The sequence below is a fragment of the Leptosomus discolor genome, chromosome 8 (genome assembly GCF_034619465.1).
Source record: "Leptosomus discolor isolate bLepDis1 chromosome 8, bLepDis1.hap2, whole genome shotgun sequence".
NCBI lineage: Eukaryota > Metazoa > Chordata > Aves > Leptosomiformes > Leptosomidae > Leptosomus > Leptosomus discolor.
Genome location: NC_141398.1, coordinates 18,573,529 through 18,599,240, shown reverse-complemented (window position 1 = coordinate 18,599,240; position 25,712 = coordinate 18,573,529). Strand labels below are relative to the sequence as shown.

Below are 25,712 nucleotides of genomic sequence, written 5' to 3'. Positions count from 1 at the left end.
TGCAGGGCAGTTAGAAGAGCAGCGTTCGAAGCTTTCCACTCTCCTGCCTCCCCCAGCAATGCCAGGTGTAAGGGCTGCATAAATCCATGCCTTGGGGAGGGGCTGAACGTGAGATGTTGAAGGTCAGATAATTTCGCTGTGTCTTGGATGCTAAGGCTGCCCCTGACACAAGTGTTCAGCTTTTAGCGCAGCACCAAGGTGCGACTTTTCGGGTCTCTCTCCGTAAAAAACAACGGAGGCGGCGCGGTGCCGGGCCGGAGCGCAGCTCGTTGGCCTTGGCAGCCGGGGCTGGCCGCGGGCGGCGAAGGGAAGTTAAAAACCAGCCGCCGGCGGCGGGAGCCCCTCGCCATGGCAACAGCTCCGGGCGATGGAAGCAGCGGCCGGGCAGCGGCGGGGTCCGGCCGCCTCCGGCCCCGGGACACAGCCCCCCGCCGGGTCGGGCCGCCGCCGCGACGGGTCAGGCCAACCCCCGGCCTCGCCGGAGAGCTGCGGGAAAGAGGTGCAGGGCGGCGGGGGCGGGGGGCGCGCTGCGAGGCGGGGCCGGGCCGGGCCGGGCTGGGCTGGCCTCGGCTCGGCTCGGCTCGGCTCGGCTGGCTGCCGAAAATCAGGCCAGAAAGGGAGCGCGGCCGTGGCCGACGTCCCGGGGCAGGGCGCGCGGCCACCCGCTCCCCCGGAGGTTCGACCCGACCCGACCCGACTCGACTCGACTCGACCCTGCCCTGCCCTGCCCCGGCCGGGCGGGAGCCCGGGAGAGGGGGCTCCGGTGTCTGGCGGAGACCTGGGGGGAGAAGCCGTGTTTAGGGGCGGTCGTGCGGGTGGAATGAACTTCCCAGCGCTGGGCGTGCCCGTGGAAAATGAAGTTTTAGGGCGGCTTTTCTTTAGGAACGTTTTTCCCGTGCGGTTTCCGTGGGGCCAGGCCGCGTTAGAGCGCTGGGGCGGCGGTGGGCTCGTTTTGCACGGCACAGCATGGCTGGTGCCCTCTTCCTCTTGCCGAGGTGCCTGTGTGCGTTGATCAAAGACGGTAACTAGGGGTAATTTACCCTGTTGCCTCCTCTGAGACGGTATTTTTGTCTGTGATGAAATTCACAAACTTTTGCTGTTTATAAACAAAATACCTATATTTGTATTCTTAAGAGGGCAGCTTTTTCTGGTGTTAATCGCTTGTCTTGCGACAAGACTTCGGGTAGGACAACAAAGTTCTTTCAGTGGCAGTGGATGCTGTAGAAGAGGAGGAATAACATAACGCACACTGACACATCCTGTTCCCTGCTTTCGGCTCTACTCTGATGATTACTGTATTATTAGTTTTGTTGACTCGATTAATTACACAACACTTTCTCAAGTGTTTAATGAAACTTTTTTTTTTTTTGGTAAACTATTTGTTTTCCCTTTATTTTTTGGCTGAGCCCTCAACGTATGTAAAAGCAAGGAAGTTTGCAGTATGGTCTTTCCCTATTAATGGCAGCAAACTCGATTACGTTTTCCTGGAAGGGGTGTGTACGTAATAGATCCCAGGGATGTTTGGATTCCATTAGATTTCCATAATGTTAAAGCAATACAATGCACCTCACTCTTAACTTTCACAGTAGTTTCCAAGGCACGTTCCAAAACCATTCGGGCTGTTATTTCCGCAAAATTTAAAATATAACAAATTATTGTGCCCATCTCTTGTAAGAGTAACTTGTTTCTAGGAAGCCTGTCCTGCTGAAACTTAAAACTTTTAAGACAAGAGAATCAGACTAATGCTGTGGTGGTAACACCATCTAGAATACTCTAAACTTTTGTAAAAAGACATTATTTGTTTTACAAGAGATTGATTAAGAAAATATAATTAATTAATTAGTTTATGTGTAGAGGAAGGATAAAAATGAAGCCACTATCTCTTTATTAACATCAATTTAAAATTTGATTGTATTATTCGGTTGAGAATTTGACTGCAGCTTTTTCCTTTTGCTTTCATGGTTATGTGGCTATGAGATTAAGTAGTCAGAACTTTTTTTTAAAGTGTATAATTAGATTACATTTATCACTTAAGACCTTCTTGGACTGGAAACTTTTGCTCTTGTGCAACTTGGGAATTATTAAGTCTATATTAGTTAGTATGTGTGTCTTGTTTTGTCTCTTTTCTAGAATGGAGTTTGATGTAACTTCTTAATGACCAAAAAATATCCTCCTATGTTTTAGCAGCCTATATTTTGCAGGGAGTGAGGTAGAGGATGAGAGAGATGAAGGAGGACTCCTTTCACGCTTGAACAATTCAGTTTGACCACTGAGTACAAGAAAGCAGCTGTGTTACTCTTGTGCAGTGTGACCTGCCCTGATAGGAGTTTTTATTAAACAGGGCAACATAATAATTGTTAATCTTTTCACTTCTACCTTAAATTTGGGGATGTTCAGGCACAGCAGTCCATGTGGAAAGAAAGATGCCTTTTCTGCTTTCTCCCCAGTGAATGTACAGTGGATTTGTAAAATGATAATGGGAGATACGTAACGAACACCTCTCCAGTGTTGGCACTTTCCCAGGAAAACAAAATTAAGACACTAAGAATTGCTCAATACCAGGTGTAGTGTGAATAGGGAAACACAGTTGATGTATCAGCAAAAATAAGTAAAAACATTTAAGACTGATAACTGTTTGGCATTAGTTTTATCGAAATAAATAAAATGCCCTCCTCTCCAACAAAAGATGAAATTTCAGCCTAATCCTGTATACCATCATTTTGGAATTGTCCTGCTAGGAAATGATGCTTCAACTTCATTAGTATTTCTGTTCCGAAACAAACAAAATACAGCAATCTGCCTCTGGCAGCAGCTGAACCAGTGACCTCTTTGGTAAGTCACTGAGTTCATGTACACGTGCTGCAGCAGTTATAACCCAGCAAGTCGTTGCTAAGAAAAATCCTGCATTCAGTGATGTACATCAAAATGAACAGGGGCAGAAAGCTGCAGAGTTTGTGTCTTTTGGAAGAAGCATGCAACGTTGCAAGGAGAGATGGTTTAAGGTGTGGGAACTGGAAAGAAAAGTAGATGAAAAGATGGAACCACTTCTTTAATGTGCAATGAAGAGAGAGGTTTTTTGTGGTGGTGTGTTTTTTTTTTGTTTTTTTTTTTTACTTTTGTGCTTGTATTTTTTAAAGCAATGATTGGATATCTTTGATCAGATTAAAAAGTATGCGTTTGCTACCTGGTGGCAGAGCAGCCATTGAATACAGTTACTGAATATCAAAGCATGCAGCAAATTGCATGAAACAGCTGTTACTGTAGTATAAGATGGCTGAAGTAATCTTAGCAATGGCTCATGATAGATAACCTGCTGGAAGAGAGGAAAAGCTGTTTCTTGTTTTCATTGCCAGTAGGATGTTACAAGAAGTTAAAAGAATATGCAGTAGTGGAAAGAGGAACCAATGCAGTAGCAGGAGAATTATGGGTAGATTTCTTTAATTTTCTAACAGGCATTTCTAATCAAAAGAAAACAAAAAGCCAAGTACACTGTCTTGTTTGGAATACGGTGATAGTCGACCAATATATCCATATGGATTGCATTTGCCAAGTATGTTTGGACAAAGCATGATGTCAAATGAGATGGGAAAGAAGGATTTTTCTTAGTCGCAATCAGGTTGTGACTGGTTAAAACATCATCACGGGTCCTTACTGATTTCAGTTCTCAGTAGTCAAATAATGTATTAGAAAATGCTTAATAGATTCAGGAAACATTTCCAAAGAACTGTGACCAGTCATGAAGGAGTATGTCATTGTTACAATTAATATTCAGAAGAGTTACAGGTAGGGAAAGACCTCTTGCTTAATCTAGATCAGACAATGTGTCATAATCCAAACACTTATATCAAGAATGATAACACTTCAAGACAAGTAACAGTCATATACCACAGAAGCAGAAAGAGGTTTAATAAGGCCAGCAGCTACAGGGCATTTTGCGTCTTGGTCAACCTCCTCCACTCTGACTATGCAGAGGAGAGATGGCAAGCCGAGGCAGCAGCAATTGCACAGCTCCGGTTGCTCAGCAACAATTCCAGCTCCCTACAGTGTGTGTGTATGTATGTATGCAGGCAGTAGCAGTGGTGCTGTCTCCAGAAAGGTCTTATTTCTCGCCAAGGAATGGATTCCTCTCTGACACAGCTGGATGGTATGTCATGTAGGCATGGGCTGCCCGTGTACAGCCCTGAAAGCCCAGGATAACTTACAACTTTGTGTTATTGCCACTTTTGCAGAGTTGAATGGTTTTGGCATTTGTTTGTGTGATTTTGAAATCTTTGTTAACTGTAATGCCAAACTTCTGTGAAGGGAAATGCTTGCAGTTCTGTTTTTGTTCCTACTCTGTTCTGAGTAGATGATTAAATACCTGAAGGGTGTTCAGTGAGGACCTAGGGTTGAACAGTGGAGCAGGGGACAGTGCTGGGTGCCTTCTGGCTCTGTGCAGTTGAACCAATGATGACCAAAGGCTGCAACTGGTCCAGTTTAACTGCATAACAAAAATGGGCAGAATAACACCAACAGTTCTGGGAAATAACAGTGCAGCTCACATGCTGTGTTTCTGGGATACCCAGTGGATTGTAGGGTATTATGAGCAGTGGATTAAAAGTGAACAAAAAAGCTAAACGAACAGAATGGCACTTGGTATTGCTTATGTCTTCTAGGGTAAGAAGGGCAGGCTGAGTTACGGAAAACTTCTTGGGGGCTCTTTCAAGACAAAAATCTCTTTGTCTTTTCCTCAGTATTTTGAGTACAGATTTGCCCTCAAGTATTTACTCCATTTCTACTCAAATCAGTTGTCAGTTGGAGCTGCCTTTCCTGCTTGGCTGAAGAAACAGAAGGGAGGTGCCCTCTGTGAAGATGTCAGAGGTGTTCAGGACTCCTAGAAAAGATGAAGACATTACTAATGTATTATGATGAAAAATAATGTATTAGTACATAATATAAAGAATATTAGAAACTTCAGGTTCCCAAAGCAATAAATCCTTCATGATGTTGAATGTTGTGTCTTCTAATCTGTACATTGCAACAGATTTTCTCTTGCAGTTCCCATACTGTTGTTCTTGTGCCTTGCACCCATGAACCCGATAGTGTTGTTATGTCAGGTTGAAGAATGGCCTAAGTTGCAATTTTTAGAGTAACTTAAATTATTTTACTTTTATGAGCAGGAGAAGCTGATATTTTATGACAGAAATATGTGACTTGACCCTCTGTGTGCTGGATAATAGTTTATAAACAAAATATACTGAATTTTTCCATAGCACAACACAGTGAATCTGAAGAACCATCAAATTTTTGCTACAGAAAAAAAAAATCCCATTTTATTTAGCAGATAATAGTGGGTGGAGTATGCAAGCTAGAACTGCTGAGGGATTATGAGGTCATAACTTGGGTGTGTGATCAGGTGCCAGAAGTTGGAGGTTGTAGGATGTAGTTTCTGTTTCATCACCATTTGATTCTTAAAAATTTATATACCAAAACCACTTTAAGCATCAAGCATGGGGAAAATAACATAAATCCTAATTTTTATGGAGTTCATTTGACACATTTTAAGACAGGAAAATGGGGAAGTCAAGATTTCTCATGTATATTTCTAACAATCATCAGTTTGAAAAAGAAATAAAACTTGCCTTCTTCCAGCTCTGAATTGTTTTCTATTTTCAAAGTTTTTGACCCCTTCAAGAAAAACACTGTTTATGTGTAGTGAATTGTTTAGTATAAGTTAGGTCAAGAAGCACAGAACTCTTTTTTTTTTTTTTTCTTTTATTTTACTCATTTTTTTAGATTTTCATTTTCTATGGAAACTTGAGTGTTACACAAAGGGTGTCTAATCGACAAGGATTTATTGACAGGATTTGTAGCTGATGGCATATGTTGACTGTAGTGGTGAAAGATTATTTTTTTTTGGAGGGGAGGGCAGAAGTAACAACAGAAGGAGCGGGGGGGAGAGGGGGAGGGAGAGAGTGTGCCTTTCCCAGTGTGGTCAGGTAGAGCAACGATGGGTCCCAGCTGAACACCCTCCTGGGCTGGCCTGTCTGTGCCTCCAGTGCAGCATGTGGCAATGGTGAAGATGAGGATGCTGGTGCTGACTCTCCGCCCTGTCTTTTCCTTGGCACCTGTTTGAACTCCCTGTTGATTGTTACTGCTGATAGGAGTATGCTAATCAAATGCAAATATTGCACATTGGTTGTTAAATCTCTGTGCACATATATTTTCCAGTAATGCTTATCAAGCATCTTTATGACTATTTTCTACTCGTTATGCATTATGTTCGCTTTTCTCTCATGTAAACTAAAATCTTCAGAGACAAAAGGCAAAGAAAGGAGGAAATGAGGAAGGCTTATCCTTTTGCCAGAGGGAACGGCTTCCCAGGAGAAGCACCGTAACAGCACTGTCGGGGTTTGCAGGTGCAGGCCGTGAGGAATAACAGCACAAGAGCAGCAGCACCTGAACAGCAAAGGAAAAAAACCTGCCAGAGGCTCTGTAAAACATCCCCCTGGCAGCTTGGGTGCAAGGTTACAGAGCTGCAAGCAGCAGGTCTTTAGCATTAGTGAGGTGAAAACACCTGGAGGTACCATGTGGCAAGATGTTTTTACATTCATTGGGATTTAAAAACTGAAGTTTACTGAAATTACAGCCTCAAGAAAAAGGTGATGCAGTCCTGTGTGACCTACTGTAGGTGAACCTGTTTTAGTTGGGGGGTTGGAGTAGATGATGTCCAGAGGTCCCTTCCAAACCCTAGCACTCTGATACTGTGTGATTCCATGAGCTTCACTTTATGTGTGGCAGGGTTATTGTATCTTCCCCCTAGATGATACCGACTAGCTTCTGGACAATTATTTAACTGTGGCGGAGAGGGAACTCCTGCTAAAAGCTGAGAAGCTGGGGTTTCATGAGTATTGGTTTAGCTGCATGCAGACAATGCAGAACTTCAGGGAAAAGCTTTTGGAATCTTACTTTGTTTTCTCAGGAGCACTGTTACAAGAGTATTCAATTTAGAGAGTCTTTTTAAAGCTGGAGGAAAATATGAATAGTGGGGGTTAGATGTTAACCTCTCCTGGCCCTGAACTGCTGTACAGCAGTCATAGGGTCACATGGAAGTGCTAAGTAAATAAGGAATCTTGATACAATGGTATGCTAGGGAACAGCCACCAAAAGTGCAGTAAAAGTAGCAATTTAAATCTTGGATTAATGAATCAACAGATAAACCTCTAAAGGCTAAGAGCAAGATGTGCCTTGTTAGAAGATGACTGGTTTTGGAAAGAAGCAAAGACAAAATTTTTTACCAAACAGAGAGAGGAAAAAAATGAATTACACTGCAGAAAAGAAATATGAATCTGTGGCCTGTGATTATTAACAGACACTAGTACATTGACTGATTGGGTAAGCATTATGTTTTTCATGCCATAGGTGCTGCTACTGATACTTGCCAAGAGGGTGTTTTTTGTTATTAGAAGTGGGTAGCTTAGGTTAAATATACTTAGTTGTTGCAGCTCTGTTTCACTGAATTTTTATCATACTTAAATTGTAAGGAAATGAATAGGTAAAAGTTGCATTAAATGGAATCTTGTTTGGTGGTAAATAACTCCAAATGTATAGACTGAAAAATGCTAAGACTTTCTTAAAGTCTACTTGGAAGTAAATGTTAATTAAGGAGGTCATAACCTGATTAAAAAAACCACTTCCCCCATCAGTTTCTACAAATGTATTTCTGAAGGATTTAATTTAATTTAATTGTACATGTATTAGTAAGATATGGGGAGGGAGAGGAAACAACAAAGACGTTTTATTTGCAAGGTTTTCAGACTAAAAACTTACATGAGCTAGTAATACAGCTGAACAAATAGCTCTTTCTGAGTTACTGTGGAAGAAGTACCATGAAACTTCTATTTTTAGCTAATGCATATAGCTCTTTTCAAAGATGGACTGGTAGGCCCATCTCAAACGAAGATTGATAGGAATGATCCAAAGTGCAGCTGAAGGTTTAAATAACTTTGAAGTGACCGGAAAGAAAACACCAAGCTCAGCATGGCTGCTGCACTGTTTTAATGAACATGTTACTCATGGAGTGATAGAGTACAATGGAAATAACTTTTTCTTGAAATCTGTAATAGTATAGATATGTTGTGCACGGGTTATTTGCTGACTGCTATATGGTCCAACTTTAAGGTTTACAGTTGGACTCTATGATCTTAAAGGCCTTTTCCAACCTAAATGATTCTATAATTCTGTAACTTACCCGATATGATTACAGCATGTCTCAGCTGCATAGCTAACATCTGTATCTGCAGCATAAGATGTGATACTCTTGCGACCCATAGGTCAGATGAATTACTCTTGGGAGCTCAGTGCAACTCAGTGGAGTTTTAAAGGGCTTTAAAGCAATTTAGTTCAGCTGTGTGTGCACAACTGTAATAGCTGTTGATTGCAGTACAAAAGTACTGCTAAATGTGTAATGAAAAAGCTTGAGTTCAGCAGAAGTAATAAAGACTTCAAAATGTTAATATTACTTATTAAAAGTAATGTAGAAATTCCATCACTGGAACTATTTTACTCACTTCTGTGTGGATCAAACTACACTTATGTACTGGCAATTAAGCTTAGGATAGATTTGGGCCATGGAGCAACTTGCAGGGCTTGAATCTGATGGCCCTTGATAGCCAAATGAAAATGTGAGTTTTTAATTGAAAAATCTTTTTGTTGGTTATCCTGTGGAAAACAAATTCTCCAAATGGGCTCTTTGTTATTATTACTAAGCTACCCGGAAACATCCTGGATTAGTGCAATCAAGCTTTTATTTATTGATTTACTTATTACGTTATGTGATTTGCATATTAGCAAAAAATCAGGTGTGAATCTTTAAGGCTTATGCTGCTGAATCCCCTTCCACGTAAAGTAAATAAAGAGCAGTAGAACAGAAAAGATGAACCACTATATCACTGTCTTCACTTAAAAAGGTAACAAAGCAGCTTGTAAAAAAGCAGTTAAAACCTGTGAAAGTATTTACTACCTCAAGAAGAGATAAATGACACACTGATCTGGCAAATTTTTGTCAATTATGTCTTGATAGGCTGCATCAATAGAGGAGGCTATCATCCTCCTAAATATAAAGGCAACAATCTGGAAGTTAAGTCCATTTGTTATGGGTATGTTGCTAATCTGTACAAATAAGTTAATATTTTTTAATAAAGTTTTTATTTTTATTGTGATAACTTCAGCAAAAATGTTGCATTTTTCACAAATTTGTATTTCCTCATCTGTCACAGTTTGAGGCTGGGCCGGCCACTAACGACAGACAGATGCTCTCTATTAACCCTTCTCCCCTCCCAAAAGGGAAAAGGAGAGAGAACAAGAGAGAGAGACTTTACAGTTTGGAAAAGAAAACTAAAACAGCTTTAATGAAATAATAACAATAAAAGAAAAAATAAGAAGAAGAATAAGGAAATAATGAAATATATACAGTATGTGCAAATATATACAAAACCAATACCGAACCCAACTCCCCCCACCCTGATGACGATACTTCACCACCACACTGCAGGGCTGGCACTGGGGCAGTCCCAGGCTGGACTCGGCAGCAGACAGGGATGGGATACAGGAGCTGGACTCAGGCACTGGATTCAGGGATGCGCGGGTCGGGGTCGACGACAGAAGAACAGACAGAGTCCTCCTCAGATGTCGGCCACCGAAGAAGAGAGAGAGACCCTCGTGATCTCTCATCTTGATACTGAATATGATGTCTATGGGATGGAATACTATGTCGGTCAGGTTTGGGTCACCTGTCCAGTTCGTTCCTCCCTGCAGGTGCAACCCTTTTCACTCCCGGCACCCCAACACGCAGTACAAGATTCAGCAGTGACCTTGGTCACTATAAGAACAAGTATAAGCAAGGGCCTCTCTGCCTCCCATTCCTTGGTACGACCTATAAACATCAGGCCTTAGCACTGCTAGAAGCAGTCACTGCCTGGAAAAACAAGCTGCTGTTTCAGAAAATGCCGTTAGTTAGAGGAGACTTAACTGAAAAGTTAAAGCACTAAAACAGAATTAGTTCTGATTTAGCCCAAACCAGGACATCATCTAATTTGCTTAAAATGGAAATGTTGTAACTTTAGAAACTGGTCTCTTGGAATCTTCTGTAGTTCTTAGAGTTGGTGTCTTCTTAGGCTTAATGAAAAAGAGAGAAGTTTTAACTAGTGATGCAATGGTAAGTCTTAGAAAGTCTTCTCAGATAATGACTCTCATTCTGTAATTCAGCATACTCAGGAGCTACAAAAGGTGGCTAAGGTTGTTCAAACTGTAAGATATGTGGAAAGTTGTGGAATAGAGACATGATCCAAAACAAAGCTGTAACAGTTCTTCAGCTCTTGTCTGTAAAGATGACACACTGTTTCTCTGGACAGCTCTGAGAGCCCTTGAAAACAGAAAAGCAAAGGCAGCGTTTCTGTAAGGCAGGATTGTTTGAGTTGGCATGGCCTGGTTACAGCCTGTCGGAGAGTCTGTAACTTCCAAACATGAAGCAGACAGAACAGAGACACTGCTTGGCTTAGCACTGCATGCTACACAGATAATTAGCAATTCTTTACAAATAAAAATCATAGTTATTTATGCTTTTTTCATGAAGCTAAATGCTTCATGTACTGTACAGAAATTCTGCAGGTGGCAGAAAGGAAGTGTTTCGTGGCTTTCTAGAAAATATACAGTAACATCATCTATTAGTATTGAATTGTTGACCCCACGTGGTGGGTTGACCCTGGCCAGATGCCCATCAAAGCCATTCTGTCACTCCCCCTCCTCAACTGGACAGGGGAGAGGAAAAAGAAATAACAACAGGCTTGTGGGGTTGAGATAAGGACAGGGAGATCACTCAATATTTACTGTCACGGGCAAAACAGACTCGACTACAGGAAAACGTAATTTATTACCAATTAACTCAGAAAGGAGTAATGAGAAATAAAACCAAATATTAAAACACCTTCCCCCCACCACTGCTTTCTTTCCCAGGCTTAACTTTGATCCCGATTGCTCTCCCTCCTCCCCCCTCAGCGGTGCAGAGGGGGAACAGGGAATGGGGGTTGTGGTCAGTTCATCGCTCAGTTGTTCTTGCCGCTCCTTCCTCCTCAGGGGGAGGACTCCTCACACAATTCCCCTGCTCCAGTGTGGGGTCCCCCTCACGGGAGAAAGTCCTCCATGACTTCTCCAGCGTGAGACTTCCCACGGGTTTAGTTCTTCATGAACCGCTCCAACGTGGGTCTCCTCCACGGTGTGCAGTCCTTCAGGAACCAACTGCTCCAGCATGAGCCCCCCTCATGGGGTCTCTAGCAGCAAACCTGCTCCAGCGTGGGCTTCTCTCTCTCCACAGGCCACAGGTCCTGCCAGGAGCCTGCTCCGGTGCAGGCTTCCCACAGGGTCACAGCTTCCTTCAGGTATCCACCTACTCCGGCGTGGGGGCTCTCCACGGGGTGTAGGCAGTCATCTGCTCCACCGCCCATGGGCTGCAGGGGCACAGCCTGCCTCACCGTGGTCTTCACCACAGGCCGCAGGGGAATCGCTGCTCCGGCGCCTGGAGCATCTCCTCCCCCTCCTTCTGCACTGACCTTGGTGTCTGCAGGATGTTTCTCTCACATATTCTCACTCCTCTCACTCGCTGCAATTACTGCTGCGCAACAACTTTTTCACTCTATTAAATACGTTATCACAGAGGTGAAAAACGCTGTCGCTGATGGGCTCGGCCTTGGCCAGCAGCGGGTCCTTCTTAAAGCCGGCTGGCTTTGGCTATATCTGACATAGGGGAAACTTCTAGCAGCTTCTCACAGAAGCCACCCCTGTAACCCCCCCGCTACCAAAACCTTGCCACGCAAACCCGTTACACCCCATGTGGCATTAGACAAAACAATCTTTGCAAATACAGTATTACAACTTATGCTGTTGTGCTGATTAAGAAGCTGAAGTTTTAGTTCTTGGATGTATAATGAAGTAGTTAAAACCTTTATGATGATGTACTAACTTGTCTGCAGGATAATGTCATAGAGTGAGATGGTCAATTCTTATAGAGAAATGGTGATGAACAGTGCATCTAAAGGAGGTTCCTGCAGACAGAAAGTAAGCTTAGGCTGTATGAGAAATAGAGACATATATTTCAGCTGCTGTATAAGTAGCAATCGCTCTGATACAGTAACTCTCAAGATAAATTTTGCCATCATGGATCAATTTGTATAGTACTTACTGCTGTGTAGATTACAGATAGGTTCATGCAGTGTTCATTGTTTCTTCTTGTTGATGAACTCTTATCACAGTAGTTGAAATAAACTTAGTTTTCATCCTTTCCTTGAGGAGGAGTCCTCAAGGATCGTAAAGGGGTTGCATACCGATGAAGTTTGATGTAAACATTAAGGTAACTGTGCTGAGACCACTTGATGAACACAAGAATTCAGTGTTTGGGTTTCAACACTGTCGTTCCTGCTTAGACAATTTGCATAGTTGTAACACTACATATTAATTCTACATCCATGCTCGTGAACACAGAACAAGGAGGATGTTTACAAGCAATTAAAAAAAAATTTTTCTTAAATTCTTACTCACTTGGAAATATTTGCCTTGACTTTTGGAGGCTTTGCTGTCTTAATAGCAAAATTATATTTTCAATATAAAAACAAAGAGATGTCTGTAATACAGAACATGTAGTTTGATGAGAGATGATATAATCACACTTAATGCTAGTGCATTTGTTGTGAGCTAAGTGGACAGATTGCTGTTTGCTCCATCAAGGGAGGTAACCAAGCTGCAGGCAAGTGTCTTTGAAAGGTCTATATCTAATGCAGTTGACCAAAGTCTCAGGACTGGAGTATCAGGTAAAAACATGCGAGATGCTATAAAATGTACATGTGAATATGCAGCCTTCTTACAGCTAGCTAATTGCCAGAGATCAACTTATTAAAAGTAATCTTCTGATAGTTTTGAAATAAAACGTATAAATATGTCTTTTCTTCATCTAGATGGGAAAAACCTCGCAGAACAATTAAGACAGGAAACACATTCCCCACCTTCCCAATATTCCCCACCTTCCCAATATTATCTATTCCAGGACTTATGTCCTCTGTTGTGATTGCTGGCAAACTTTTTAGAAACTTTTCAAAGAAATAGTGATTCATCTCAGTTATTTCCACCCTGTTGTAGAAAGCTGATTTAGCAGCTTCTAGTAGCTGCTTAGGTAGCAAAGGATGAGGTGGAACCAGGTACTTTGTTGTTTCAAGAACGATATTTTTTTTTTTTTTAATCTGGAGATGGTTACTAGTAAGATATCAGTGTGACTCACTGAGGCAGTAAAATAACATGACTTGGAATCCTGAATGGACTGAACAGAGTAGTTGCAGTTCTGGAAAAGCAGGTCAGAGCAGAAGCCTAATTTGTTATAAAACCTCATATTTGATGATTGACACACTTTCATTGTTGCTGTTTGGATCTGGTGTTCTGGTAGTGCTAGTTACCCAGCTGTGTAGGCATGACTGCTTGTCCTAAAAATAGCCATAATGTTAGGCCTTTTGTAAAACAGGCAAGGGAATACTTTTCTTAGGAGTCAAAAGAAATGTCGACTGTATTTTTACTATGAAGTATACATAGTGATCTGGAGGCATAGTTAACTTGCTCAGTGTGAATTTAGGGCAGTGGGAAACCCCTTGAAGTTCATGGAAGAATACCTACTGTGCAGCATTTTAGTAGGCAGGTGGCTTCGATTTCTTGCATGGAACTGCAAGAGTTCGGAGGTTTTTTCCTTGGACAGGGGACTTAACCATGGTTTGATGAAACTCCAAAACAATGCATAGGCAACTGGAAAGAAAGTTAAGCTGTATTCTAGTTCCGGTCTCTCAGAGATGTGAGAGTTTTCAAGTCAATTTGTTTTGACTAATATTTCTCTAGGAATATATAGACGTATACAGCCATAAGAGGCTCGATCATTTCATTGTAAAGGAAGTGGTAATAATACTAAACCAAAGCAAGATTATATATGTAATTGAGCTAAAGAACAGATTAAACTTCAGGACCATTCTGAGTAAGCTTTGGGTTAATATGCAATCTGACCTGGGAGGTATTCCCCTTTGACAGTAGGGAAAGAAAAAAGAAAAAAGACATTTAGCCTGCCCTGCTGACTGCAGAGGCAGTGGTTCTAAGCTGGTCTGTGCATTTGCCTAAGAAAGACAACACACCAGTGAAATCTCTTAAGAACTGGTCCTTGAACTTTTGCGGTATAAATTATCACCGATTAATAAAAAACCATGGAGATGGATGAGTGTGAATCTTTTGAGTTTAGAGTTCACTTCTAAAATGCATGACTTACGATTAAATCAGAACTGCTTTAGTATTAAAAATGCTGAATTCAAAAATATGCTGCGAAGTTAATGAGTAAGAACACCCTACCTTAGCTTTCTGGTGGGGTCTGCAGGGAAGAAAAATGTTATTTCTAAGGTTAAATGAGCAAAATATTAATTAGTCCATGAGCTGTTATTACAGCACATTTTGTTTGCCATGAAACAGCTTGAAAAGAAAGAGAGTCTTGATTGTTTAATGCTAGACAACAACTACTGAATACCATCATTTGCATTTCCATTGCAGATGGTATCACAGTGCTGTCTTTGTATTGGAACCTGCAAACTGCTTTGCTGTAGGAATGGCTGGCGTGTATGCACGCACATGTGTATACACATATATGTATCAAATGTCTGTTAGAGATTTTTCTAACTATATTCAAAGACTTTCTGAATCCTCTTTTTTTGACGTAGACTGCAAAGAACTTTTGCAGTGACAGAGAAATTTGGGGGGCAAGCTAGTGGTTGCTATAAGAAAGAAAAAGTAGATGCTGCTGCATTCATAATTGAAATGTAATTTTTGGTAGTTTGAAAAGTCCCCAAGACTGAATTGTTAATTGGCAAATGTTGCTTCCAAGGCAAGTAATCCTGAAGAACTCTTCTAAAAAGAGAAGTCCAAGTCTTGGATCCTCTTCCATAAGAAACCTTGGATTTATGCTGGAGGGCTGTATTTCTGCTTCAGAAATGTGGGAATGAGAGAATGAGGACCTCAGAGATGTTTTTCCTCTGAGGCAGTGGTATGAGGAAGAAAAGGAATGGAAACACTTTCTCAGGAAATGCTAACCAACTCGTGAACCTTTATGTGATAAACCAATCCAACTATGCAAATGTGAAGAATAGGTGCAAAATCTGCAGTGCATTCCAGAACCTTTGTTGAACGTATGCTTTAACTACTACTCACAAAGAAAAGAAATCCAGACAAGCTCCTAGTTTCTAGAGCATCAGGATGAAGTTTTGCATTGAGAATGATCCTGTTTCATGCTTTATTGAAACCAGAGAGGGTGGTCTGCATCTTGTGCTTTCCTTGTCCCAGGCCTAGTGGTTGTGTGGTGATGGAGTAAATGTGTTCAGTGAGCTAGATGATAAGATGAAGAAAAATCTTGCCTTTTTTTCTAGTTATTATTTTAAAAGTGAGCGGTTGTCTGCCAATTGTCTGCCTTAATTCTTAGTGAACAGTGTGGGGCCTGGTTTTCAGTTCATGTGATGTCATTTATCTAATTGAGCTCTTATCCAGGGTGATCACTAATTTCTATATGTTAGCCAGTTGTTTACAAAGGTAGAAATAGACTTCATGGTAATAATGATCCACTCAGACACAGTCACTTTATATGTGGAATTAGGATTAGGGTTGTTCTTTTTCCATTTGCCTACACTGAATTTTCATCTGCCCCTCTAACACATCGTTTCTCAGTCTTGGAAGGCTCTGTAATTCTTTGTGGTCATCCTTATTACCTTGAATAACTTAGTTTTGTCTGCAGACTTTGTCACTTTCATAGCTTTTCCCTTTTCCTCTTGACTATGTGCAGATGCCTGGAGAGCTGCACTTACACCTTGTACCTGCTGCTGTAAAAAATGTCTATTCATTTTATTCCTATCCTCTGCTTTCCAACGTTTAGTCAAGCTCTTGATCTCTGAAGGGTCATTTCCTTTACTCTTTTCCAAAAAAATCCTTTGGTGAACCTTAGCAGTTCATGATTTTTTCCCTTTCACAAAAATCTTATTAACTTTTCCTTGGGAAATGAAATTATTTGAGTTGCCCCTTAATTCTATTCTTTATTATAATGCCTGTTATTTTACCTAGTCAGGCTTCCTCATCAGTTGCTTCTTATTAAGCTAGCCCTGAAAATGTTCATTTTATAAGCCAGTGACCAGTCCTCTGATACTGATGCAGAGTACATAGAATCACATGTCACATTAAGCACTTTTGTTCTTTTGTCTCTGAGTTCCTTTAGAATTTTTGGGTGACTACCCATCTGATGCATTAATTACTATTGATTTTTAGTATTTTTTTTGTCAGCTTATAAACTTGTCTTCTGAGCCTTAATGTGTTGCTGTTTAGGTGGCAGGTTCCTATGAAGGAAATATTGAACTCTTCTGCAGCAAAAATGTATACAAATTTAGTAATCTTCTATTGTGTTCTTGCAATATTATGATTTTTTTTAAGACATTCTGAGAATTCTCCTACCTCTGTGATGCCCTGTGAAAGGGACCCCATCATCAGCACTTTGTGCTTCTTATTAGCTGTATTCAGACCGCTTCGCCTTGCCTTATTATACCTTTGCCTAAGCTGCCAGGGTTTAATTAATCTGGATTTTTTCCGTATCATTGTTATTCCAGCTTTTTGGAGGATGCCTTCTTGCTTTTACTCTACTGTTTAGCTATGCTGGCTGGCTTACGCTTTTCCTCAAGTCTTTTTTGGTAGAAGCTGTGCGGTTGCTCTGCATTTCCAGTATGGTGTTCTTAAATAGTTTGCATGCTGTCTGCAAAGATTCTATTCTTTTGACTGCTTCTTTTTACCTTCTTATTTTTAGTGGTTCCTCATTTTGGAGTAGCACTTGGCTGCATAGCATTTTTTTTTTATACTTTTATTACTGCTGTGAGGTTGTTGAATTTTGTATGTTATTCTCTCTAGCACTAACATTTGAACCTGATATTGTGGCCTTTTAGAGATTGAGGTAGGAGTCTCCTGCCCTCTTGTATATGGGTTTTGGTTTGTGGGTTTGTTTTTTTTTTTTTTAGTGATAATCTTTCTATGACTGTTAATGATATTTAAAGAATTTAGTATTAGCATCATAATCTGAGCAGGTATTTCACTAGTGCACATGAAGACAGCTGAAGTTTCTTGCTGATACTCTTCCCTGCCATGGAGCCCCTTTCATCACTGTCAGTGTGTCACAGTCAATCCTTCCGTCCTAGTCAGGCAGTCAGTAATATCACATGCTATGTCTGTCTGTCTTGTTTATGACTGAAACTTCATTCCATTTGGCTCTGGTTGGCTTGCTAAGTTGTTCGAACACTAAGCTCCTTTACAGTGGTGTAGGCTTTTCCTTGCTTCCTGTATAGTAAATACCTTGATGTATAGCACGAGGTACCAGTGATACCTTCCTTATGCTGAGTTTCTAGTGCTATTGTTACAGCAATATCTTTGTTCAAAGACAGCATCCCAGTTCCCCCAACTTTGTTTCTAGGACTTCTTCTACTTAGGTAGAAGCAGGTATGCAGTTGTCTCGGTTTTCTGTTTCCTTCCACCCTGATCAAAGGGACAATATCTGTTCCAGCCTTTTGCTATGGTTTGCAGTGTGGCAGATGGCAGCCTCTGCTCTATCACATGTTAGGGCTCCCTGTACTTCATACAAGTGGATATGTATTTTTAGACCACCTGATCTTTAGGGCTTGATAGTTATTCCTCAGGCTAGGTTTAAAAACATCCCTCTAATCTTTTTTTAAGGGTAAAAGCCACACAGTTTACCTAAGTTGTTTCTTCCAAAACCATTCCCTTCATTTCAGGAGTTATCCCCAGCTTCCAGTGAATCTGGACCTTGTTTCCCTCTTGGTCTTCAGTTGCATGTTGAGAATTTATCACGCTCTTTAGTCTGCATTGTTGGAGATATCTGGAACATTTGCGCATTATTGGAGATGGCTGAAGAACCTGAGGTAGTGTATTTTTGTCTTTGAATCCTTACTCCAGCTGAAGCTGATGGGCACAATGTCCACATAATTAGTAATGGAAATGGGCAGAGAAGGTGTGAGATAAGTAGCTCCTTAAAATGGAAAATGTGTTACTTGCATGGTTACTTGAACTGAAATTGTCTGTCCTCACAATAATGTCTCTTCCTTTGGTAACACCCACATATCCTGTCTGCCTTGGTAAACAGAAGGCTAATTTTGTATCTGTCTACTTAATATATTCAGTGTTTTATCTTTAAATTTCATTTTCTTAGCAGTGAATCAAATAGGCAAGCACAGCCTGGAGAACGAATGTCTTGCCTAAAGCAGAACAGGGAATTACACTAGGATTTCCTACATGGTACGTTAATTCTTTAAGCAGTATTATCTTTCACCATAAAAGGCTTGTTGGGCTGCAAGATGACATTATTATCGGTTAAAATCTTAGTCGTACCTATTACCTCATCAAACAAGTAAGATGAAGAGAAGTTGTATTTTTCAGCTGTGACAGCCATTTTTTTTGTTGTTGTTTCTTTGTTTGAGCTAAAGTAAGACATTAAGTGGCTGACAAACTGTACACTCATTAGAAGTTAAGGACAAAAGCATTTTTTGGAATGAAAAGCAACCCAAATGCCTACTACTAAATATGCTTGGGCTTTAGTTTTTCTTAGCAAAGCAGTTAAAAAACCTTGCCTTAATTGAAGGTATTAAAGCCTCAGTGTTATTTGACTTTGAAAGCAGCTCAAGGTAAGAAACTCCAACTTTAGCTTTGGTTGTTATCATTGCAGTTGTATGAAGAGAATGCAGCAGAGTAGGATATGCTTTGCTTTAATGTACTGCACTTCTATGTAGATTTTAATCTGTGATTTATGAGTGCTCATCTCTGAAAAGGACAATTTCAGTTGTCAAATTTTATATAAACTGTATTTTGTGGTCTTGTGAAAAACATCATAAAAGTAATGTATGCTTTCGGCTTTTAACCACTAGATGGTAGCTAACTACTGTCTGGAATCACCTGCAGTAAAAGAAACCTCGTTGCCGAAGCTGTGCAGTTTGACATTGTGAAATGAACTTTTATAATTCCTAAACTAATATGACAACATTTTCATCGAAAAGTTTTTCTCTAATGCAGTTGATTGTGTGCGTCACGGTTTTACTGACCTGCATAGTGGTGATTTAACTCCAGTCTGACTTAATGTTTTGTAGGGCACTGAACATAGTCAAGGCTGTCCAGAGAGGCTAATACTGTTTAGTGTCTTTACAAATGACTTGAATGATGGGAGGGAGCGTGCTTTCTGAAAGGCTGTTGATGATAAACTGGGAGGAGAGGTTGATATGTCGAGGGCAGGGCTGATACTCAAACCAACTTGGACAGGCTTGAGAAATGGACTGACAGGAACCTCAATAAATTCAATGCAAGCAAATGTGAAGTCCTACAGTTAGGATGGAATAACCTTCTATGACAGTACAGGCCAGTGACAACCTCTCTAGATGTCAGGTTCACAGAGAAGGACTAAAGAGTTCTGTTCCATACCATGTTGAATGTGAGCCAGTATTGCACATCACAACAAAGAATGCTGACCACAGGCAGGCTGACATAGCCAGCAGGTTGACAGAGCAAGTTCAGAAGTGCGTCACCAAGATGGTCAGGAGGCCAGAGTGTGTGGCGGATGAGAAGATACTTAAAGAACTCGGTTTGTTCAGCGCTAGGAAGAAAAGGCTAAGGGGAGATCTTATTGCAGCCTACAGTTGTCTAATGGGAGGGCAGAGAGAGGACAGAGCTGAACTTTTCATGAGGGTGTATGGTAATAATAGCCAATATACACAAGCTGGGACATCAGAGATTCCAGTTAGATGGGAGCAATCTTTATGTTGGGTGGCCAAATGCTGTTAAGTGCCCAAGAGGTTGTGGAATCTCCCTCCTTTGAGATACTAAAAAAAAAAAAAAAAGAGCTTTTATGGATGCACGGAGAGTTAAGCCTGTTGGGCTAAGTTGTTACGTTAGAAATCACATACATCCTCAAAGAAGTAATTAATTCCTCAGTGTTCTGAATATATCCATGAATTAACTCAATTTTTAGTATTTAATAGCATGTTTAATTTTAAAAGAGAATGCTGTAAAGGGTTCAGAGAAAGCTACGGATATTTACTTTTACACTAAATAACATTTTTTTCAGTCTTTCTCTTTCAAACCTGTATACACAATCAGATTTGGCTATAGTACATGGGGAAATTGTATGGAAAATTCAGATAATATAGGGAAAATGGCTTTTACTCATGCGATTTTTATCAACACTGAGGTTGTCAAGTTATTTTAGACATGATTCATATTGATATGAATGGAAGCAGAAATATTTAGGGGCATTCTAAGCCTGAAATAGCTTAAAAAATTTCCTGATTTTCTTGTTCCTAATATTAGATTGTTAGTTTACTTTTCTTGGCATATTCAAGAGGACATCGGATTAGATTTTGTCACTGAAGTGGAAAAAATTAAGTCTATTTTAGGAAGAAGAAACTTAACATTCCTTGCTAAAGAAAAATTACTCTATTAAGCAACCATTGTAGAACTGAAAAATAACTGAGACTGAATGTGCTTGTATAAAAATATGAATAGAAAACCCAGTAATATAGTAGTCTGTAGGTAAAAGCTATTTGAAAGCTGCCTGGCTGTTGTTGCTATATGTTTAAACAGTCATCTGTGACAAGGAAACAAAATGTCTGTTGACATGAGGTTTACTTAAGAAGGGTAAACAGAAATCAGGTAAGCAGTTATAAAATTGACTCTTGTGAATGGTTATGTTGCCCTTGAGTGTGATGAATAGTGTTGAGCGGTGTTTGTATATAAACAATATCACCTTAACAACACTGTGGTTGGTAGCAGTAATTTTGAACTCCTAATCTATAGACAGTAAATTCTGGTGGTTAGACACTTCTAGTTTCTAAAGTAGTCCAATTTAGTTTTCAAGTAATTTAAATGCACATTAGAACTGAGTTTTAAATACAGAGCTAAGGTTAATAGTTGCTGGCTTTTTAGGTCCTTAGTGTATTTTCTGGAGTTTTTTTGGTGTTCCTACAGATAAGGAATGAAAGAAATATGAACAAAAGGTTAGGGGCAGAGTGCAAAATGATGGATCAAGAAGCTTGCTCCATAGTTTAAGACTTACTACTGAAAAATGGTACTTGATGCGTATATTGAATAGTACAATGTTTAGAGCTGGAAGAAAGCAACTTTGGAAACAGAGCATTGGAAGAGTTATAAAGGTAAGGAAAACTGAACTTTGGACTAAGTTGAGATGAGGAACTGTATAGTCTGAATAAAGGTGTGAATTGAGGGGGGAGGGCTTAGAAAAATCTATGTTTTGAAGTGGTGTTAGTGGATGATGTTGGCTTCACAAAACATTCTAATTATATAAAATGGATAAACTTTGCCTTTTAAAGCAAAACATAGTATTTGCGATAGGTATTTTTATGTAACTTGTCTTATAAGTTAATTGGTAGGGTATCAATCAAGGGTTAGTTGCATGATTTGTTTCGAAAGGTAAATTTGCAGTGGGAGGTATTGATGCATTTGACTACTGGTACTTTTATCTTGTCCAGATTGCTGCAGTGGTCTGGTAATGGTAGACATTCACAAATGTTATACCAGTTCAACAGAGAGCTTGATGCTAGACATGACAACAAATCAGGGGTGGGCTCTGCTACCAAGGAAAACTGACTTTTAGCTTCAGTCTTCCCATACTCGTAAAATGGGAATAGAATTTTGGGGACACTATGTAGCATTGAGAAACAATGATAAAATACAGAAGTAACTAAGACTCAGATTAATTTTAAAAGCTGGCTGTTTGAACAAACTGTTCCTGAGTTAATGTAATGTTATAACAAATGTGGGAAAGCTCTGACTGATGTTTGTGATATAAGAGTCAGCTAAAGGGACTGCCCTAATTCTGTAGGGTATGTGTTTTTTGGAGAGGAGCAAATAAAAGGGTGTGTGTCTTGAAAACTCAGGATGCTTGGAAAGTGTAAAATGGTTCGCAGTTTACTTTTACAGGGAAATCCATGAGCAATGCTTTTACAATATAAAACACCTTAGCAAGTTAAAGGAGAGTCAGAGGAATGCTATGTTCGTTAAATAAGTTTTGGATAAGACAGTAAATAAACAATGGAACGCTTACTTTTTTAGTCTTTCACTATTGAATTTCCCAGTAAATTTAAACTGTATTGCTCATCCATAAGACTTTGATCTGAGTGTGTCTAAATTCAGTAATGCACAGTAGTCTGACAACGAAATGCATCATTTGCTGGATAAGCTGTGCTCAGAAACAAGTTTTAACTTGTGCAGTTATGACTTGCATACTAAACATTCAGTTTGGAGTGTCTACAGGCATATCAGCAACTGCACTCTAATGAGAAGTTTGCAATAGTAAATATTTGGTTTCTGAGGCTGTTGTTTCAAAGGAAAGATCCCTGGCATCTCTGGCTCCTAGTCTTTTAGCACGTTCTGCTTAAATATATATACTTATATACTCTTGTGGTAGTTGTAAATCACCTGTTTTTTTTTTTTTTAACATTAACTTGATCCCCATTTGTTGTTTCAGATTAATGGTGTGATGGTTTTGGGTTTAGGCATATGTTAAAATGGATTTAAGAATCTGCCCTTTATTCTCCTTCAGGAGAAGATGTCTACTGCTGTTAGTTTCCTGTGCTAAATTTTTGGTATTTAGGCGTTAGGTATTTTAAGATTTTATGTAACATGAAACAAGTTGCTTGTTATAACCAGACTTATTATCAAAGAAGGGCTTTTTGTTTAATTAGTTTAGCTTTGGACCTGTATCTGTTGTGGGACTGCGTTATATGGCCTTTCTTACCTTTGTAACTAACTAAGGGGGGGGGGGGAGAAACCCAAAACTAAATGTGGCTGTGCTGCTGTTCTTTAAATGAAGAACCAAGGTAAAGCTGTATCATATAAAAACTTGGGCAATCCTTCCAGATATTTAAGTGAGAAATCATTTGCCTCTTGTAAATACTGTTCCATCTGGGTCCTCCTCCTCATGTCTCATGAGGAGGCTTTGTTGTATGACCTTGATCAGAACTGCTGCTGATACTTTCCAGGGTTTGCATGTAAGTGCTACTGCACATACCAGCAATTCCTCTCTTACTCACAAAATGATAGCTTATGTGTTTTAGCAATCCTTCCATCTTCCAATCTTACTCTTACAGTGTTCCATTAAATGACGTATATTTGAGTTACATAAACCTGCCTCGTTTCGATATTTTTTTTGTATAGAAGCTATTTAGGGATATGTACTTCTGTAGTGAATCCTTCAGGATGTAAAATACACAAAAACTCCTAGGCCATGACCACATTGCTGATTTGAAGCAAGATGGGAAGGTAGTTAAAGTTAGCATCTTGAAGTCCAAAGACTGAATTTTGGAACAAGTTAGTGAATTCCTTCACTGAAATCCTGGTTGATATGAAAGGACTGAGGACCTGAAATTCATCCCTATGCAAAAATCGTGAAGGAAACAAATCTGGAATAGAAATCCTCTTGTTCCTCCGTGAGCCTTTTTCTCACTTATTTCTGGCCTTTAAAGATGAAGCGGGGCCGGGAGGGCAGGGAAGGGAAGAATGAGAGGTAGAAAGCTCAGCATTTTCTTGCAGTTTATTCTCTGACATATGTAATCCTAAGTAAAGAAAATCTTAAAAATTTATTATTTAAGAGTATGCAGGTAGAAACTGATATTTTGATCAGTTTCCACTCTAGCTTCTGAGTGTTTTTAAGTATTTAAATTAATGACTTGCTATTGGAAGCACCGAAGTTAGGTTTCTTCCACTTTTCTTGGTACAACCTAAAAATGAGGCAGAAGTATCTTGTGATGACTGTAACAATTGAGAAGTGAGAGTTTGTGATTGGGGAACACTTCATTTGTGGAGGAGGAGTTCTTGGAAGTGGCAGATCGTCAAAATATGGAAGCATAACAGGCAGGGTGTGTTCTTGAACTTCATTGTAGTGACTACCAGGAAAAACATGCATGCAACTTGCATTAATTGGAGAGATATTCACCAAAACAATGCAAATACCTTCCAGAAGTGACATGTGATAAATGCAGGTGAATGTCTTAATCTTCATAAAACTGTAGCTTTACTATCTAGTTAATAATTCCTTCCTTTCTCTAGGTACAGTTCATTAAAAGAATTTAACTAGACTTTTAAAGTTTTGTGACATCTTAACAAGTGCTCTTGTTACTGCACTTAGACATCAAATATTGCTTAATGCTACGTATAGCTACACAATAGCTAGTATATTTGTTATAGGGCTTGAAAGACTGCTATCAAAGGGCTGGAAAGCATTAAAAGAGCTGAAACAAACATCAGGGCATGATTGCTCAGCTTGAGAAGAAGGTGCTCATGATTTCAGCCTACATAAACAGCAACTTGTAGAAGAAATGGAGGCCATGAACATATCAAGGGCCATCTGTATAGGTGGAGTTGGGAACTGATAACCAACTTAAGAGGAATACCTTGTGTAGCAATGTATCTGGAGTTCTATGCTGGAAACACAACAAACACTACAGAAACACTACAAAAGTAGTTTCTCTGTAGCTTAAGTAAAGCAGAAATTGCTTTTTGCTGAATTGAAAAGAAACTAACTCATTGGCAGAGTATTAGTCGTATTTTTCTGTGTTAAAGATGCATAATCAGTTGTGCTGAAATTACTGCAACTGTTTTTAGGATTCCAGTGTTATCATCTAGTGTGAAGCTAATTCAGCCCCAAATGGTTGCTTTTTGTATGTCTAACTAGGGGGGAAATTTCCACCATGATTTGAGACATGTGGGAAAGGACAGTCCTGTGATGACATTTCACTTTTGTGAAAGTTGAGACCATGTTAGGGACTGACAGAGGTAAAATAACATAAAGTACATATGCAAATCAACCTGCTACTGCATTCTTCAGACTTATCTGTGTAAAGAACAGGATTTATATGTTTGTCTTTTACATGGAAAAATATTTCCAGTGCATTCAGCACTTATGAAGGCATGCTAGTAATTATGAGTTTACCAAATATTTGAAAATTCCTTCAGAAAGATATTTATGTAAGAGTATAATGTGTGTTACGCAAGTCCTATTGGCTCTCCAGAAGCTTGTGGATAAATCACTTTTGTGTACTCTATAGAGTTACTGGATTTTTCAGAATCACTGGGGAAATAAAGATTGAATTTACCACCAATGAAACATAATTCTAAATTTCTTTTGAAAATTAAATGATATTAAATCTTGTAATCCGCAAGCACAATAATACCAATAACTATTCCAGAAGGCTATTTTGTCTATAATGTAATGAGGTGTATTACATGTGGGAATTCAATTTAATTAGAAGAATAAGCATACTGCTTGAAGAATGGTATAATAGCTATAGTTAAGCACATTTGTAAACACTTGTGTACCTTGAGGCTTATGGCTTGTTTTACTTCTCATTATATTAAAGAGATAATGTATGAAACCCTTGCTTCCTCCAGCAGCATTTGTATTAGAGAATGCTTACAATGTCTTCCACGAATAGCAAAGCTGGGTCAGAATACTGTCTTGACTTGATGATCGTATATGACTAGACTGAAAAGCTGGGGCTAAAGACTTAGGCTGTTGAAGATGACTTGCAGAATGATGGTTTTGTGCTAAATCTGAAGATAGAATACAG

General features: G+C 39.7%; 1 protein-coding gene across 2 annotated transcripts in view; it reads left to right on the top strand.

Moving 5' to 3' along the window:
* The first annotated feature begins 21,221 nt into the window (after positions 1-21,221).
* Positions 21,222-25,712, top strand: part of DNAH5 (dynein axonemal heavy chain 5) — a 138,934-nt gene continuing 134,443 nt past the window's right edge. For both annotated transcript variants that reach the window (XM_086469578.1, XM_086469577.1), the window contains exon 1: positions 21,222-21,278. In XM_086469578.1, coding sequence (XP_086325704.1) covers positions 21,222-21,278 — 57 coding nt within the window. The remainder of the gene's footprint in view (positions 21,279-25,712) is intronic.